Here is a 20,016-nt window from a genome sequence, read left to right on the forward strand (position 1 = left end):
CAAATATGTTTTTTTCATCTAACAAAGGAGTTGGGCCATATAATCTAGTCCAATTCAACCATTATAATATTAATCTAATATGGTACAACCACTATTTTTAAATGTGGTTGTCAGTATTAATTATATTTTTACACGTTTAAATGTTTTATATTATATTTTTTAAATGTTTATGAATCTTACAATTCACGATACGAAACAATTCACAATTCGAAATATAAGCTCTCCGATTCACGATACAATTCATGATTCAACTACCATGCACCATGGTATAAGTATCGTGTGATACACGATACAATTCATAGGAAACGATACGATTCTGCTCTCCTATAATACGAATTGTGGGAATAATTGTTTTTACTCGCGTATCGCACTACATAAGTGCGAATCGTTAAAAAAATCACAAAATTGCTTACGTATCGTGCCTTGAATCATGGAATGTATTTGGGTTTGATAAAAACCATAACTTTTTTTAACCACAAACTTGCTTCTCCTTCATTTATGATTTTCCTCTTCTCCTCCAACAACCCAAACATAATGGTGCATGGAGAACGATGACGAGAGTGAATGATGAGAAAGCGAAATACAAGAGGAGTGGGTAGCAGTGGCGCGATAGGAGCAGCTGCGTCCTTGGCACGGGTGTCCGACTTGGAAGTGGCAACATTCGAAAAGTATTAAGAGAACTTTTTAAACAATCTACCTGATGAAGCTCCATGAGTTCCTGGAGACAATTACTTTCTTAATGCAAGCTTTTCCCATATGAAAAAAGACTTTCATAATACTAGGATAAAAATAATCTTCATCAGCTTAAATTCAAACAGGCAAAAGTGCTTGAGCATAAACGAGCACAAGCATTTAAAAGAGACATAATTAAGATATGACTAAATCAACATTTTCTCGTGCTCTAACTACTTATTCACTGACCCTCACAACTTAACTTGTGAACCGAAACCACCAATCGGAACAATTTTTCATTTCTACATTACTACATGAACAAGGTTCATTAGTAGTAAATTATTTGCAACACAGTATCTAACTGAATACTCGTGAAAGAAACTGATCAAATCATGGAATCTAATGCTAAATATCCTTTAGGTGCTCGAAAGAACAGTAATTTATAGTGGTGTTCAAGAAACTAATTTGCAATACTCAAGCTACCATTGTGAATGTAAAATTCAATGTTGACGAATAAGCAAAAAACAACCGACAGGATGGCAGCACTAGTATTAGTTATCAATTAGATTCCACAATAAACCAGCCAATGTTCAACGTGTATTATGGTGATAATATGGCGGTCAACTTTGGTGACAATTGAATTGGGTTAGATTCTAAGCATAAATTGCTTTTATTTGATAAAAACCCTGTGTGGAGACTGGACATTATGTGGAAAATATTTGGGAAGATTGTGTTTCATCAAGGTCTCATTTTGTCATCGGTCCTAGCACTCGTAGGATTCTGAAAATGGAAAAACTAGGATGGAGAATGACAATAGGTGCTCTCTTGAATGATAAATATGACAAGAAAAATGTTGATTAGATGCTTCATGAATCTCAGAAACAATATGTTTAAATATTGGGATTTTCTCCGTGTAATTGAGTTCAATGATTGATTAATAGCTTTCTGACGTCAACAGTTCACTTCAGCAACAATTGCTAAACAGCATCCCATATTTGGATAATCTATTACAAGATGAATATGGAAAATGATAGGATTGAAAGTTGTAACAATTTGCAAACTACCATGAAAACATTGAAGAGGACTATTTTATAGATTCCGTACTCAATTTCTGTCTGTTTTTTCTCTTATTTAGAGAACATACTGAAAGCTGCTATGAGTTATGCCGTACGTCAATATATTCTAAAATTAAAAAAATTATCCTTTGTGACAATACATAAATCCAAACAGAGGTAATGCAACTATGAAGCAAGATCTAAACTTAAAAACTAAAAGATATCAGCCATGCAACTCTAGTCTATGAGGATCAGAAAAGAAGAAGAATTTGTGTGCTGCAATATGACAATACTGAACAAAGGCGGTCATGTCGCGTAACTGTGCCATGCCATGTTGGGTATCAGACCTCGTATACAGGCCTCCATTTCCTGAAGAGCAAAGTAAATAATGAGAATAATGAAGTTTAACATAATGTTTTTATATAAGAATGTAATAAATTGTTCAAATACAATTTATTTTCTAGCTTCATATTGAGCATACTAAATAAACCACTCCATGGGTTACAATTCTCAAACACTCAATTTGGCCAAGAGGAATTTGCTTACTGTATAAAATTAGGGTTAGACATAAGAACCATGCACACCAATAAAATTAAGGCTATATACTCATAACAAGGATGAATCATGTGATACCACTCCATAAGTGTGGTTGACCAGTGAAAGGATTCTATTTGAAGAAAAGTGTGCATATAAAATTGAATCAAAGTGACTATTCCTATAACAGAATACGTATGTATATATGTGTACAGCAAAATAAAAAATGAACAGATGAGATAGTGAACTCATTTTCAATTTAAAACAATTAGAAGCCTAACAGCAATAAGAATTCATCCACTAGGCTGAAGAAAAATCAGAATCCACATCAAGCTCACTCATGTCAATTCTTGCCTGTGTAAGTGAAACCTGCATAACCATAACTAGTACTCAGTAGCTGTCACAAACATTAAGTATATTCATCACGTTTTAATGAAGAAACAATAACAGTCACAAACATTAGATATATTCATCATGTTTTAATGAACCAATAACACAGCTGCATATACGCCAAAGTATTCAAAAGAATTAAACAGCAATTACACTGAAACAGTAAAGATTGGCAGGTGACGAACAGTTCGGATCACATAAAGGTAAAAGGGTAGAATAGCAATTCTTCCCTGCTCATTTTTCTCAAACTTCATAAAGTTTGAAGGGAAGGATTAAAAAATTCTGTAAACCCTAAACCCCCTTCTAAATCGTCCTCTGATGAATCCGCTTCAAAGGGTCTCGACGTATGGGACACTGCTACCACTACAAACAGTAAAAAAAAACAGAAGCAGAAAGAGAAGAAGATATATAGAGAAAGGGCCTCTGTAATTCAGAGAATTCCACTTGAAAGATCCGCTTTTATTTTGGAACAACAAGAAGGTATTGATCTTGCAGCATACGTACATTTAGAGAGAAAATCTACAACCCAACACGACTAGCACGAGTGAGCAAAATCTACTACTACTCACATAAAATCTAATCAGCATGAGTGGGCGAAATCTACTAAGAAAATCTACAACTCAGCATGAGTGGGTGAAATTTGCTATGATTGAGAAAACATCTACAATAGCATGACTGGATGAAATCTACTACGACCGAGAGAAAATCTACAACAAAACATCTACAACAGCACGACCGGGCGAAATCTACTACAACTAAGAGAAAATCTACAACAGAAAATTTACAACCCAACATATTGGGCAAAATCTACATCGACTAAACAGGTGTAGCTCGACTAGATTCCAGCCTTAGAAATAAACTAAGGTTGACTATCGACTAAACACGTCTAACTCGGCTAGCTTCCAACCTTAGAAGTAAATTAAAGTTGACCATCAACTGAACGGTTCTAGCTTGACTAGATTACAGCCTTAGATTAAACTAAGGATGACCACCAACTGATTAAATTGGTTAAAACTCGACCATGGAAGCAACGAAACAATGCACGTCAAGTAAATGAATCATCAAAATGAACTACACGAGGGCTAAAGGCTTATCTGTCAAGGTATTTAATATTTCCCTGCACTTGATATTTTTATGGGACAAATTTCAATATTTTTACATGCCTATAAGGAAGTTAACACCTTATTAATGTTTGTATCTGTCAAAATCTAATGTTTTCGTACACGACCATAGACAAATTAGGCACAACTTACATCATAATTTATTTCTTGATTTCTTACTGGATAACCCTCTTCGCCTCGTCTACTCGGATTGAGGCTGGGGGGCTGTGTATTGGTAGTTAGTCTGATCTCCTATTAATAGGGGATGTAACTTATCTAAAGTCAATTATAGAACCTATTAATTATTAACCCTCTTCGCCTCATCTACTCGGCTTGAGGCTGTATACCGGTCATGGGTCTGATCTCTTATTAATAGGGGATGTAACTTATCTAAAATCGGTTATAGGGTCTATTAATGATTAACAAAAAGAGAGATTCAATAAAACTTCCTTAGCCAAGACTAAAGGGATATCTACTCATAGTACTTGAAAAGAGATAAGTAAATCAGTTGAGGAGAGTTTTATGGATTAAATAATATTAGTTAAGCTTTAGAAGATAAGAGATAAGTAACCAGGGCTATATCTCTTTGTGGTACTTGAAATCAGTTGAAGAGAATTTTAAAGATTAAATGATATTAGTTAAGATTTAGAAGATAATTGATAACTAACCAGGACTTATAAATACACTATGTGAAAATGCCAAACCTTTTCTGCAGTAGTAGCATCATCAATCGCACAGTTCTATCTTAAAGCACACCCACATTGCATCCAAATCATCAGCATTCAGCAAAAGATCCGATTGTTTCTGTATAACACACCGGGAATGTCAATAATTAAGAGAATATCAACTGTTTAAGCAAGTATAACCAAGAAAATGGCAAGCCAGAACATGATACCCTCAGAAACGGATACTTGTCAATCTCTGGACTCAATGACTGATTGATCCATCTTCAGGTTTTTGATGATGATGAGAGTGCATCAATGTGTGGATCAAATTAAGGGTCTTGACTGCCAAAGAAATCCAGATCTAAAGTTCAACAATCCATAAACCTTCCTATATAATCTGCAATGATAGGAAAAATGACCTATAAAGGGATACAATAGAACATATTAAATCGAAACTAAAGGGTTTTCTTAAACAATTTAAAATATATTATATTCCAAAATCAACTATCATAAATACCAAGATACTTTACAAGTAGTTTTAACCACAAAAAGGTTGATTGGATGTAAAAGTTTGTTCCTGCCTTCTGAGATAAGGAAATATACTACAGTAGATATAAAGGGAAATGCAGAAATAGAATTAGCATCACAAGATAAAAGTGAGTCACAAGCAAATGAACAACTTATGCTAGAGGAGAAAACCAATTGACAATGCTTAATTTGGACAACAAGAAATTAATTTCACAGCAATAGTGAGAGGGAACTCAAAATTTAAAACATAAAATCAAAGAAGACCTTTCGTAGTTGGTAACAAAAGGAGAAGAGCTTATAAAGTTGCATATAAAATTTTATCAATAAAAGTGAAAATTCAAAAGAGTAAAAATAAACCTTGTAAACAACTGATTAATAAAGTATCAAAATATCCTTGAAGAAGAAACCCGAGATTATAAATTTAAAAACCATAACAAACAAAAATGTTCATCAACGTCTCTGTATATATAATAAAGATCTAAAATAGCCAACAGCTAAACACCACAAACTGTTTTATCCCACAGGAGAGGTGAAAGCAAAAATTGTCCCTTATATTTAAAAATTCATCACCAACCATGGGCAGCTAGGCGCCAAATAACAATGTGCATCTCATACCATGAAGTTCCCTTGTGCCCTTGCCCTCTTGACTACCCCCAAAACCTCTAAAAATGTTATTTGAGAAATAAGCAAGCTTGATGGACCACAGCTGTTGCATCCTGTCTCACAACACCTACGGTTTCAGCCCTTGACAAATAAAAAAAATTCTATCTGTTCATAGTTTTAAGGTTTTTTCACCAAAACCAAGGAAATCGTTTAATCTTTTATTTTTAATACAATTTTAAGTGAGTTACCTATTTTACCTCTTTCAGTTTTCTTATTTGAATGTACATTTATGTGTCATTACATTTTCTCTTTCTGTAATCATAACTAATTTTTCTCTCTCTCCATGTTAATTAGATTAAGGGTATAATTGAAAAAAATATTATTATCTAAATTTTTTAAAAATGACAAATAAAAATGAACCAATTTTTTTGTCAAAAAAAGGCTGATAATTAAAAAGGAGCGGATAAAGTATAAGTCAAATCACAAAATCGACAGTCAATAACTGAAGACAGTTGCACAAAAAAAAGCAAGCATGTCAATTGTTTTACCAGTGTGTCATTCAAGTTTCTTGTATGTTGACTCACAAGTCTAGGCCGAAGGCATTCTAGATTTGCAATAGAATGGGAGCAAAAGGTTAAGAAAAGGTGGTAGAACAAGAGCTTCAAATTCCTCAATCATAATGGACAATTATGACATTGAGTCACTGGCAGAATCACGTACCACGTCACCTCCAGTCACTGCTTCATTACTACCATTCAATCCCTCAAAGACTGCCAATCATGGAGTAGTTAAGTTACTTGTCCAACTACATCCAGGTATCCTAATGATTTCCTTTCCTTCCACACCCGTTCTCATCTTCTTGGAATCATCCCATCTGCCAACTGTAGCATATATGCTAGAAAGAAGAGAACAATAACCAGTTGTATCACTCTCCAGTTTAATGCAATGCTGAACAGCTATCTCCCCAAGATCCACATTATTGTGTAATCTGCAAGCAAGAAGCAGAGCTCCCCAAACGCCAGCATTGGGTTGCATTGGCATATTTATTATAAGCTTGTATGCTTCATCCAGATGTCCTGCCCTCCCTAAGAGATCAACCATGACTCCATAATGATCAATTGAAGGCACGAGTCCATAGTTCTTCATGGAGTTAAAGCACTGGTAACCTTTTTCAACCAATCCAGCATGATTATAGGCAGTTAGGATTCCACTATAGGTGACTAGATTAGGAATAATACATTCAGCAAGCATCTGTTCAAATAACTTGATCGCATCAGATGGTTTTCCATTTATTCCACATCCGTATATCATTGCAGAATATGCAACCAAATCCCTCTTTCTCAGGCCATGGAATAGCTCGTACGCCATGCCAATGCTTCCAGACTTTGCATACAAATCAATTAAAGCAGTAGCCAAATGATCATCCAAAACAATTCCAAAGTCATTCATACGTGACTCAATCCAGCACCAACGCTCCAGATCCCCCAATTGAGAACAAGCTGATATAACACTAGCAAATGTCATCTTATCAGGATGTATATAGATATTGTGTTTAAGCATATCATTAAATAGTTCAAGGGCTTCCTTGGGTTTGCTATTTTGAGCATAACAAGCTATCATAGCATTATACGAGAGCAAATCTTTGTGATTCATCTGGTCAAAGAGCTTACAAGCAGAATCAACATCCCCACCCTTTGAATATCCAGCAATCATTGCCATCCAAGATACACAGTTTCGACTGGGCATTGCATCAAAAAGTTCTCTTGCTGACACTATGCTTCCACAATCAATGAAACCAGTGATCATTGCATTCCAGGAGGCCAGGTTTCTCTCTGGCATTAGTTGAAACAAAGTACACGCCTGATCCATATTTCCTGCTTTGGCATACCCAGATACCATAGAGTTCCAAGATATAACATCTTTCTTGGGAATCTGATCAAAAAAATTTTGAGCTTCATCCAAGTTACCTGCTTTTAGATAGCCAGATAACAAAGAATTCCAAGAAACCACACTTCGCTCAGCCATTCCGTCAAACACGTGTCGAGCAGTCCCCATGTCACCCATTTTCGAGTACAAATCAAGAAGGGCCGTTTGTACATAAACACAAGTATCAAATCCAAACACATGAACTTGCCCATGAATTGATACACCTCCCAACATGTTCTGAATCCTAGCACATGACTTGAGTGCGGAGGAGATAGCATGTGAAGTTGGATACAATCTTCTCCTGTGCATTTCAACATATAGTGAAACAGCTTCAGTAAACAGACCCTTTTGAGAGAGGAACCGAATCACACAACCCCACGAGAAGGAATCTGGATTCTGCAAATGGTGAAGCATTGAGTAGGCATAGTGTGCCACAGTTCTATAGTTAGTGACATCCCGAAGAAGCATGTGATGGATTAAAATGGGCTGAAGAAAAGTAAAACCGTTGATGAATATGTGGGCATGAATTTGCTTTGCCTGCTTCACAGTTGAACATTGTTTCATTAAGGTTACCAATTTCCTAACTTCCATTTAAGCTTTGTTGGGTTTGCTTTAAGAAAGAAACATTAATCACTCAATCCAAGCAAAAACCTCACTGGATGTTAAAAAGGAAAATTGTACTCTACAACCATGAGAGTCTATGTTTTAGAAAAAAATATATTTATTAAAGAATAAATTTGGAAGTAAATAATATGAAAAAATATTAAAATAATAGTATTATTAATTGGAGAATGATCTACATAAGAGTCAGTTCTCAATTTATCAATGTCCTCAATTAAATTACATATTTTATTTTATTTTTTGTTATCTTTTATGTATGAATTAAGTGGCCAAAATTTCAAAACCTTGTATCTTTATTTTTCACATATTTTTATACTATAAGTAATTAAAAATTTAATTTAATTTCTATTTTTATATAGTTTTTTTTTTATCTTTTATGATCAATCCTTGTTAAGAAGCTATTAAACCTTATAAAATAGGTTTATAAAATTAGATTTGCATTAATTTATATATTATAAAAATGTTTTTATTTTTAACTGATGTGAGATTTTCAATATACCTCGTCACGCTGAGATCTTCCAACTCGTGTGTCAAACTATATATTTATAACTAGTCTGACAATGATTTAATAGACTCAATAAGCTCTAGCTAAAACAAACTCTCGCTAGAACAAACTTTAAATGATTATGATACAATCTTAAAAAATAAACTTTAAGTCTAACTCAACTTTACATACCAACTTCTAAAATTAAGTTTACATTCACTTATATATTATGAAATATTATTATTTTAATTCACATTATTTTATTTATTTCCTCAAATATGACCTATTTTCAATGTTAGAAATGGGTGTTACCGATTTACCCTTACAATTGGAAATAGTACCTTTACTGCATACGTGTGTTAGAATTGTAAGCCTTAAACAAGAGGGGAGTGAATTGTTTGTTTAAATATTTTCGCAAATACAGGAGAGAATGAAGATTAATGAAGTATCACAGAAGAAGGAATAAGATTAGCCAATCAACAAACTTGTTTTTAGAATGATTCCAGAAAAACAATCGGTTGTTTTTTCGAAAAAATCGGTTGTTTTTATAAGCAGTTTATACAAACAAAGTTAAGGCAGTTTAAAGAGTGTAAGGATAGAGAGATTCACACAGAAAGTTTATACTGGTTCACTCAACACCTAAGCTACATCTAGTCCTCAGAAACCACTACGAATACACTATGTAATCAAGAGTGATGATCTTGAACCCCTCAAGAGTACACCACTCCTTGGCAAAACCCACACCAAGAATGTTGATCTTGATCCCTTCAAGAACACACAACACTTTTTGGCAACACCAGTACAAAAATACAATTATCAAGGAAGAAGGGAATAGAATAAACCTGGGTAAATCACAAGATCAAAGTTCAGAATACAAGATCCAATCCTATTCCACACATTTGAGATGATCCAAAGCTCTTTCAAATCTTGGAAAAACTATTTTGATAAACTCTCTTTCTTGCTTCCAGATTAGGAGCATAAAACCACCTTTATATAAACCAACTAAGTGGTAAAAAACATTTAATTAAGGAGCTAAGGCAGTTAAGATCATTAAAAAAATATTGAAACTACTTAACAAAATTCTATTAAGGTTTTTAGAAAAACAATCGGTTGTTTTATCGAAAGAATCAATTGATTTTTGTTTGAAAACAAAGGCAAAGACAAAACTTTTCCAAATCATTCTAAAATCCACTAAGTGTCAAACAACCTGTTGATTCGAAATTTCAACCTGTTGAAATTTGTTTGACAGTAAAGGCAAAGACAAAGCTTTTCCAAATCATTTTAAAATCCACTAAGTGTCAAACAACCTGTTGATTCGAAATTTCAACCTGTTGAAATTTCACTTCCTTTTAGAAAACCCATCTTTTCAAAATGTTAAAGATTCAAATGAACTTGGATCATCTTAAGGAGTGAATTAACAAGTTTCAAACAACTAGACAACACACACACAACAGCAAGGTCTTCAAGCTTTCCACTTGGATTTGGAGTCATCAAAGCATTTTGTTCAATAATGTGGGTCCACAAACACAAACAAACACTAACGTGTGATTCTGTTTATGCTTTTCCTCATCACCTCATATAAAATTATGGGTTTCGATACGTTGACACCCTCTATGGCATGAGCTGGCATAGTGAGAGTGATGTGGGTGATGCGACAAGTGGAGGTGGCAATTTTTGAAATAAAAAATGTTAGGTCGAAAAGATTCATTCCCACGCTCGTTTGACTTTTGAGTGACCTCCCTCTTCGTTTCTATGCGGTCATTTATGTTCTCACAGTGACCTCCTTTTCGTTGTCGTTGTTCTCTTGGTTCAGGTCGTCGTCGATGTGCTACGTTTTCCGTGGTGGTTCCAGTTGGTGGTGGTGTTGCGTTTTCTGTTGTGTCGCACTTTGTTCTCTTCTGTTGGTGTGGTTCTAGTTTGGTCTTTGTGTTGGGCTTGTCTTGGTTTTAGAATGAACCACACCAACTTTACATCTAGTCCCAGTTTATCTTTTAGATTAGATAAACCATTAATTATTTCAAGTACTATTTTAAGGGAATTGGTTAGTAGGTGGTCAAATGAGGACTAATATTTTAGGATAAGGCAACATCTAGTGTCATTTAGTCCTTTTGATGTTTGTATCTGTTTGGGATTGAGAATTACTGGTAAAAATGTTAAGTTAGAAGATTATGAGGGTGACTTGATTAAAAAATTATTTGTTGAGGAGGAGATCAGAATAGTTGACATTGTTAACAAGTTGAAGGAAAGTAAAATAAGAAAAAAAAACATGTTGATGTATTTTGTAGACTGTATATATTGTTTGGGTTTGGTATTTTTTATTTTCCCCGAACATCTAGGTGTTTTAGTAGTTTTCCCTTGAGTTTGTTAGATAATTTAGATGAATTGAATATGTATAATTTGGGTGAATTCGTGCACGAGTTAGTTGTTAGGAGTCTACAGTGAGCTTCTGAAATTTTCAACCTCCAAAAGAATTCAGTCGAACTACATTTGGTAGGTGTTGCTGTGTTACAAGTTAGTTGAAGTGCTTTTTGCATATTTTCAATATGGACAAGTGTTGTATTTTTGAAATTGAAAAAGTGATTTACGAACTTTGTTTTTCATTGTAACAGTTGTGGGCAGTTCAACACGTAGGTGTTGGTCATGCCAGTTCAACATTTTGTTTTTTGCGTGTTCTTCAATGGGCCCATGTAAATGACCGATCAAGCAAAATACATGTTGTTTTTGCTTCGAATGAGGTATTATGAAGTTTTTTATGGAGTAATTGATGATTCATTTATTGAACTTTTGAAGTGAAAGTTTTAATTTACCTAAATTCATTTATTGGAATTTTTTTAGATTGTATGGGATTGGGGTTTGTTAAAGGAAGAAGAGACGTTGGATATAGTGGTTGAAGCACGACATTTTGGTGGAGAGTCCCCATCAAAATGTAGTGTTAATATGATGCTTGTTTTTGTGTAGAGTCATAGTTGAGTCAATAAGCAGATCATGACAGAAGGCGACATCCATTCGCTTGAGCCTAGAGGGAAAGTGGACAACATGGTAAAATCCATAGTTATAATTTTACATATAATGTTTGATATACAGGTAGGTTATGTTGTTTACATGTAGTACAATGATGTACGATGAAAAAAAAGCAAAGTCGAAGCAACAATCTGAAACATGTTTGCTTGAATCCTTTTTTTGCGGTATGTGTAATATGTTTGTTGTTTCATTCAACATGTTGTTGTAATTATCTGATTCCATTTCTTTACAAACTAGTATTTTGAAGAAATAAAGAAGCCAAAATCTAAATTGTGGGCTTGGGATGCAAAGGATTACAAAGTTTTTTACCCGAATGACATCCTTGAATTAGAAGATATATTAAATGCTAATATTGTGAGTGATTATTTTTTAACATACATATGAAATACATGTTTAGGAACATTAGAATAATTTCTTTCGTTTTGCTAACACTTAGGTGTTTGTGCCAACTGTGCATGATGACCACTGGTGGTGTTATGCGGTCAAATGTGACAGTAGGGAGTTGTTTGTCTTGGATTCCCTTGGACACAATGGCTAATCATGCAAATACACACTATGCAAATAACGCTTTTTAGAATGACATATTAGGTCAGTTAAATGAGAACTGATGTAAACAAAAACGCGGTGATATTTTTAAAAATATTTGGAACATATTACACATCTATCCAATCAGTGTTATATGTAATTTCAGATTCAATTTTTTTAAGTGAATAAAAAGATATATTACACCAGTTATTAGTCATAATCGGTGTATTATATGTTTTTACCCTATTTTCTTGGCTTATGCCTTTAGTCTCCATTCGCGTTACTCTATGTTTTCCTTCTTCTTTTTGCCTCCATTTCTCCTTCCAACTTTGTTGCCAATGCCGCTTCCAACAACCGTAATAACACCACTAATCTCTTTTGTTTTGTATGGCAGATGGAAAAACGTTCAAGAAGCCTCGTCGTCCTTATGAGAAGGAGCGTCTAGACGTGGAGTTGAAGCTAGTGGGAGAGTACGGGCCTCGATGCAAGGAGTTGTTGAGGGTTCAGTACTTCCCTATTCGCATCCGCAACAACGCTTGTAACCTCCTCACTTTCGACAAGAAGAACCCACGCCGAATCTTTGAGGGCGAGGCTCTCCTCCGTCGCATGTTTTGCTACAATCTCCTCGACGAGATTCAGAACAAACTCGATTACGTCCTTGCACTCACTGTCGAGAACTTCCTAGAGTGCCGCCTCTAGACTCTCGTATTCAAGTTCGGCATGGCCAAGTCCATCCACCATGCCAGGGTTCTCATCAAGTAGAGACATATCAGGTCCTTTTCCACTTCTAAATCCGCTCCTTTTTCATTTTGATTTCATTTCTAATTGCTGCTTTTGCTCATTTTCGGAAATTGTATACTAAAATCTCATGCTTTTAGTATTGAATTGGGAATTTTTTTTCTCAAGTTTGCATATTTTTTTAAAATATTTTATGTTTTTTCTGATTAAGGCTAGAATGCATAGATAGGAAAAGAAATGCAATGATCTTGATAATATTTTTTATAGTTTTTTACTTTCCTATTCTTGAAGAGTTTATATAGACGAGTAAATGGCTTATTGAATAAGTGCCTATTACGTGTTTGTGAATTGCGCGTCCTAACCGGTGTAAAAGTGGCCTTAGTACGTGACTTTGTAGCACATATAACACCGGTTGGGAGCCACAATCGGAATATGCCTTCTGAAGCACATATTTTTTAATATTTTATTTAGATTTTGGTACATTTTACACTGGTTTCTACAAACGATGTTATATGTGATTGACCTTTAACATCGCTGAGATCTACATCGATGAAGGAACCAATGTTATATGTCTCCTAGAACCGATGTTATATGCGTTTTTTTTGCACTAGTTGCATTGATAAAGTTGTGGTATGTTGCTAAGTAAATGTAAAGTGTTTGTGAAATATAAAATATGATCTGATTTGTGTTTTGTTTGGTATGTGTTTTTTTGAAATTGATTTTATTTGGCCAAACACAAAGAGTTCAACATATGTTTAATATGGTTGGAATGGATGGTCCTCTTAAGGTTATTGAACCAAAGCTTCCATTATAACCAAATATGTGAGTAGTTATCGATTTTGTAGTACTTTGTAATTAAGGTTAGATAGGTTTAAGTTGTTCATGTATGTATTACTGAATAATGTGGTTGTGGTTCGCATTTTGCAGTTTGATTGTGGGGTCATGGTTGTGAAATATATGGAGTTATGGGACGGAGTCCCCTAAGTTTGATAGCAATACTATGCCATAATACACCTCAACTGGTTTTACTTTGATTACATTTATATATGTTTTTGTTTGTCTTTTAAGGTATCTGTGTATATATTAATGGGTGATGTTTGTTTAGGTTCAAATTCAAAGTTTGCTGGAGGATTTGATTTCCAAATGGGTGTTTCACAAAGATGACATCCATCGTGAACATTTGCTGTCAGATTTGGACTTGAGGGGCAAAAAAGTGTGACGCCCTGCAATGTTGTGTAATTAGGATAGGATACAGGCTTCAACTTGTAAATCAAATTTTGACCTTATAATTGTTAAATGATTTTGGACATGAGTTGACATTTTATTGGAAAAATTATAGATATTTATGACCTAGAATGACTATTTTATGTAATGCTACATTTGTATAAATGTAATTATTGATTCAAAATGTGAGTTTTGATTTAATGTTTGATTATGTTGAGTAAAAACAAGAATGATGCTAATAGTTGAATAATTCAATCACATGTGACGAAAATATAAACACTATAATTGTAATCTAAATCAAAGGTCATGAAAAAATGAACACCGATTACCCTTTAATTTGAACACAAATTATCATTGAATTGTGTGTAAAGGTCCATCAAAGTTACCATATTGTACAACGGTATCCACTTTTGCGTTGTTCAAGTGTTGTGAAATTGAGTGATTACAAATTTTAGTCCTTACCATTTACAAAGTAATTAAGTACTCAGGGTAATGCAAAAGTAGTTAACTGATTATGACAGTCCTTACTGTCAGAAGTGGTTGAGAGGGAAACCCTACTAAAGTTGCAGCATAATGACAAGGGTATCCTGTCAAGAGTGGGTAGCCATAAACCTAACAAAAGTGACCACTTATAGTGACACGGGTAACCAGCTGTGCCTATGCCAGAAGATGTGAAGAAACTTGTGTCTGGGTAAGTACTTATGGTAGAGTGGATGTCCAGTTCTAGAATGGTTCATTTTAGTTACCCAAAAACAGTTGTCATGACCAAATTCAAAGTGATTGAGGTCTAAAGGTGAACTTTTACATGTTATGAGGTGATGCAAAAGTAATTGTTAAGTGATTTGAGACAGTTGATACTTTCACCAGTGGGTCGCCATAAACCAAACAGAAGTGACAACTTACAGTGACACGGGTAACCAGTTCTGCCTGTGCCAACAAATGTGCAAAAACCTGTGACTGGGTAACCACTTGTGGTAGTGTGAGTGTCCAGTTCTTGAATGGTTCATTCTGATCACCCAAAAATTGTTGTCATGACCAAATTCAAAGTGATTGAGGAGTAAAGATGACCTTTTTTTATGTTGTTGAGGTGATGCAGAAGTAAGTGTAAGTGATTTGAGATAGTTGATACAATCACCAGTGGGTGGCCATAAACCTAACAGAAGTGACAACTTACAGTGACATGGGTAACCAATTTTGTCTATCCCAGTAGATGTGCAGAAACCTGTGTCTGGGTAACCACTTGTGGTAGGGTGGGTGTCCAGTTCTGGCATGGTTCGTTCCGGTTGCCCAAAAAAATGGTTGTCATGACCAAAATCAAAGTAATAGAGGAGTAAGGGTGACGTTTTTGACTTGGTGGGGGTGATGCAGAAGTAATTGTTAAGTAATTTGAGACAATTGATCCTGTCAACAGTGGGTGGTGATAAACCAAATATAAGTGACCACTTATAATGACACGGGTAAGCAGTTATGCTTGTTCAAGTGGATGTGTACTTATTTTGGTTTTCCTTTGGCAGGCTAGAAGGAATTTTTATACATGTTCTTCAATTCACACCATACACAGTATGTTAGGACGTGGGCATAAAGTTGGTGAAGTTGAAACTACATTCCTTTTGGTGAAGAAGTACTAATGTGAAGAAAGTTGTGCCTGGGTAACCAATTGTGGTAGGGTAGGTGTCCAATTCTAGCATGGTTCGTTCTGGTTGTCTAAAAACGGTTGTCATGACCAAATTCAATGTAATTGAGATGTAAGAGTGACCTTTTTGATGTAATGGGGGTGATGCACAAGTAATTGTTACGTGATTTGAGACAGTTGATATTGTCACCAATGGGTGGCAATAAACCTAACAAAAGTGACCAATTATAGTGACACACATATCCGATTCGGCTTGTCTTATTGATGTGTACATATTTTGGTATGCCCTTAGTAGCCTAGCAGGAATTTTGGTACATGTTATTCAATTCACACCATACATAATATGTAAAGACGTGGGCATAAGGTTGGTGAACTTAAAACTGCATTCCTTTGGCTAATAATTATCAGTGTGAAGAAAGTTGTTCTTGGGTAACCAATTATGGTAGGGTGGGTTGCTAGTTCTGGCATGGTTCGTTCTGGTTGCCCAAAAATGGTTGTCATGACCAAATTCAAAGTAGTTGAGAAGTAAGGGTGACCTTTTTAATGTCTTTTTAATGTAGTGTGGGTGATGCAGAAGTAATTGTTAAGTGATTTGAGACAATTGATATTGTCACCAGTGGGTGGCCATAAACCTAACAGAAGTGACAACTTACAATGTCACGGGTAACTAGTTCTGCCTATCCTCTCAGATGTGCAGAAGCCTATGCCTGGGTAACCACTTGTGGTAGGGTGGGTGTCCAGTTCTGGCATGGTTCATTATGGTTGCCCAAAAACGGTTGTCATGATCAAATTCAAGGTAATTTAGGAGTAAGGGTGACCTTTTTGATGTGGTAGGGGTGTTGTAGAAGTAATTGTTAAGTGATTTGAGAAAATTGATCTTGTCAACAGTGGGTCGCCATAAACCAAACAGAAGTGACAACTTACAGTGACACGGGTAACCAGTTCCGCCTGTGCCAGCAGATGTGCAAAAACCTGTGACTAGGTAACCACTTGTGGTAGTGTGAGTGTCCAGTTCTTGAATGGTTCATTCTGATCACCCAAAAACTGTTGTCATGACCAAATTTAAAGTGATTGAGGAGTAAAAATGACCTTTTTTATGTTGTTGAGGTGATGTAGAAGTAAGTGTAAGTGATTTGAGATAGTTGATACAATCACCAGTGGGTGGCCATAAACCTAACAGAAGTGACAACTTACAGTGACATGGGTAACCAGTTTTGTCTATCCCAATAGATGTGCATAAACCTGTGCTTGGGTAACCACTTGTGGTAGGGTGGGTGTCCAGTTCTGGCATGGTTCGTTCTGGTTGCCCAAAAAACGGTTGTCATGACCAAATTCAAAGTAATAGAGGAGTAAGGGTGACGTTTTTGACTTGGTGGGGGTGATGCAGAAGTAATTGTTAAGTAATTTGAGACAACTGATCCTGTCAACAGTGCGTGGTGATAAACCAAATACAAGTGACCATTTATAATGACACGGGTAACCAGTTATGCTTGTCCAAGTGGATGTGTACATATTTTGGTTTGCCTTTGGCAGGCTAGAAGGAATTTTTGTACATGTTCTTCAATTCACACAATACACAGTATGTTAGGACGTGGGCATAAGGTTGGTGAAGTTGAAACTACATTCCTTTTGGTGAAGAAGTACTAATGTGAAGAAAGTTGTGCCTGGGTAACCAATTGTGGTAGGGTAGGTGTCCAATTCTAGCATGGTTCGTTTTGGTTGTCTAAAAATGGTTGTCATGACTAAATTCAATGTAATTGAGAAGTAAGAGTGACCTTTTTGATGTAATGGGGGTGATGCAAAAGTAATTGTTACGTGATTTGAGACAGTTGATATTGTCACCAATGGGTGGCAATAAACCTAACAAAAGTGACCAATTATAGTGACACACATATCTGGTTCGGCTTGTCTTATGGATGTGTACATATTTTGGTATGCCCTTAGTAGCCTAGCAAGAATTTTGGTACATGTTATTCAATTCACACTATACATAGTATGTAAAGACATGGGCATACGATTGGTGAAGTTGAAACTGCATTCCTTTGGCTAATAATTATTAGTGTGAAGAAAGTTGTTCTTGGGTAACCAATTATGGTATGGTGGGTTGCTAGTTCTAGCATGGTTCGTTCTGGTTGCCCAAAAATGGTTGTCATGACCAAATTCAAAGTAGTTGAGAAGTAAGGGTGACCTTTTTAATGTAGTGGAGGTGATGCAGAAGTAATTGTTAAGTGATTCGAGACAATTGATATTGTCACCAGTAGGTGGCCATAAACCGAACAGAAGTGACAACTTACAATGTCACGGGTAACTAGTGTTTCCTGTCCTAGCAGATGTGCCGAAGCCTATGCCTGCGTAACCACTTGTGGTAGGGTGGGTGTCCAGTTCTGGCATGGTTTATTATGGTTGCCCAAAAACGGTTGTCATGACCAAATTCAAGATAATTTAGGAGTAAGGGTTGTTGGGTTCAATAGTGTCAAAGTTCAAGAGGGGGGGGGGGGGGGGGTGAATTGACCTTTTAAAAGTTTCGCACAGAATTAGATATTGTCATAGTACACAGAAAATAAATCGATTTATTTAGCAATGAACAAATTTATTTATTTTATACTGTTTATGTATTTTAAGGCATTTATCCCAGTGGAATAATTTTTGATTTTAAGATTGAGTTAGATGATCTGCAGGCAAAATTCAAATTGATTTTTGCAGAATTAAAACAATGAGCTTCAGCAGTTAATCACAACCTTTGAATACACAACTAATGTTTTGTTTTTCAAAACACTTGAAAGATTGTATTAACCTTAACAGAGCATGAAATTCACTGATGTTTCACCACATATGGATTTATGCAGAAATTCTTTAGAAAATCAAGAACAGTATATCGTGCCCAAAAAGAAAAAATTCAATTACAATTGAACAAATTTATTTCGTGACAGTTTAGTCTATTTAGCAGTTATTGAGTGCAGAGATTGAGAGAGAATGAACACAGAGCAATTATACTGGTTCAGTCCAATGAGCTACATCTAGTGTTCACCTAATCCAAGGCGAAATTCACTAAAACACAATTCAAACAATTACAAACACCACTGTTCTTGAACCCTACAAGAACATGACCAAACTTTGTTGAAAAACACTATTCCAGCACACACAACTCTTCAAGAAACCCTATCAAGAAGAGTTTGCAACCACACTTTTACAAGAAAATGAATATGAAACGAATACACGTGATAGAGAATGCAGAAATCTGCCTTAGACCAGTAGAACAGATTGCTCACACAGTAGCAACACCTCTAACCAAGCCTCAGAGCCAACCAAGAACAAGCACACTTTGTGATTTGTAAAAATTTCCAGAACACATGCTAATTCTATGTAAATCCTTAGTTCTCTGTTGTAAAACTTGTTTTCTCAATTGTATGTTTCACTCTTAAACGCATGAATAAGCTCTCCTTTTATAGAAAACCATCTTATAACAAATTTTCAAAAAACAGTTAAAGTTGTTATAAAAAGAACAGATTGAAAATAAAATGAACAGATTTATTTTCAAAAGCAGTTAGAGAATCTGTTATGTGAAGGAGACTTAGTCAAACACCCTGGTGCAAAGATAAAACGAAAAAAGCCTTTTATGGTAAACATGGCACCAGACTAAAAAAGAATCCATTCATTTACAGATGAAGAGATTTATTTTCAAAACGATAACAAAAATTTCTTAACAAGTGAAACACAGTCGTTTTGATGGAATGAAAACTTAGTTAAAATACTTGATGCACAAACCATGATTTTCAAAAACACTTTAATCAAAGCATCAACTTAAGAAAAGAATCTATTCATTTAGAAAAGAACAGATTTATTTTTTATGCAGTAAGGGTATTTTTGCAAAACATGTGAAAAATAGTTTCAGAAAAATTGTGCTTGCTCTTATTACATGGTCTGGGGTTAAGAGGCGAGTTACCTAGCAAAAAGCCTACTCTAAACATCCTCTAAACTACACATAAGACATTCTTAAAGCAAATGTAATTTACACAAATGACTTCATCAAACACATGTCTTGAAGGGGGCAACAACCATCTTCAACAATCTCCCCCTGTTTGATGGAGACAAAACCCCATAGCTCTGTTACTTTAAGAACCTGTATTGCACCAAATATCAAACCAGAAAGTTGAAACAATGCATAACATGTGAATCAGTTTTAAGGTGCAGAATGTAACTTCCTGTTTCACCTAGCTTCAAGGTGAGCTATTTTTCTCCCCCTTTGGATTCATCAAACAGAAATTAAGCATAAAGAAAGATAAAACAGAAACACAAC

At 35.2% G+C, this 20,016-nt stretch overlaps 1 protein-coding gene across 6 annotated transcripts; it reads right to left on the minus strand.

The window, feature by feature from the left end:
- Positions 1–1,733: 1,733 nt before the first annotated feature.
- Positions 1,734–8,148, minus strand: LOC137806912 (pentatricopeptide repeat-containing protein At4g22760). Of its 6 annotated transcripts, none has more exons than XM_068607295.1 (5): positions 6,268–8,148; positions 4,647–4,758; positions 4,456–4,555; positions 2,543–2,630; positions 1,734–2,096 (listed from the first exon to the last, which is right to left on the minus strand). In XM_068607295.1, the coding sequence occupies exon 1, from the start codon at positions 8,062–8,064 to the stop codon at positions 6,325–6,327; it is 1,740 nt and encodes a 579-aa protein (XP_068463396.1). In that variant the 5' UTR covers positions 8,065–8,148; the 3' UTR covers positions 1,734–2,096; positions 2,543–2,630; positions 4,456–4,555; positions 4,647–4,758; positions 6,268–6,324. The 6 variants fall into 6 exon arrangements, with proteins under 6 accessions (XP_068463396.1, XP_068463395.1, XP_068463394.1 ...); XM_068607294.1 differs by having other exon boundaries at positions 4,647–4,813; XM_068607293.1 differs by having other exon boundaries at positions 4,647–4,813; positions 6,132–8,148.
- Positions 8,149–20,016: the final 11,868 nt, after the last annotated feature.

This window comes from Phaseolus vulgaris, chromosome 3 (genome assembly GCF_000499845.2).
Source record: "Phaseolus vulgaris cultivar G19833 chromosome 3, P. vulgaris v2.0, whole genome shotgun sequence".
NCBI classification, from domain to species: Eukaryota; Viridiplantae; Streptophyta; class Magnoliopsida; order Fabales; family Fabaceae; genus Phaseolus; species Phaseolus vulgaris.

What these genes read in the sequence shown, in the direction of transcription:
- LOC137806912 (XM_068607295.1), bottom strand. Translation starts at nt 8,064, where the DNA reads ATGGAAGTTAGGAAATTGGTAACCTTAATGAAACAATGTTCAACTGTG.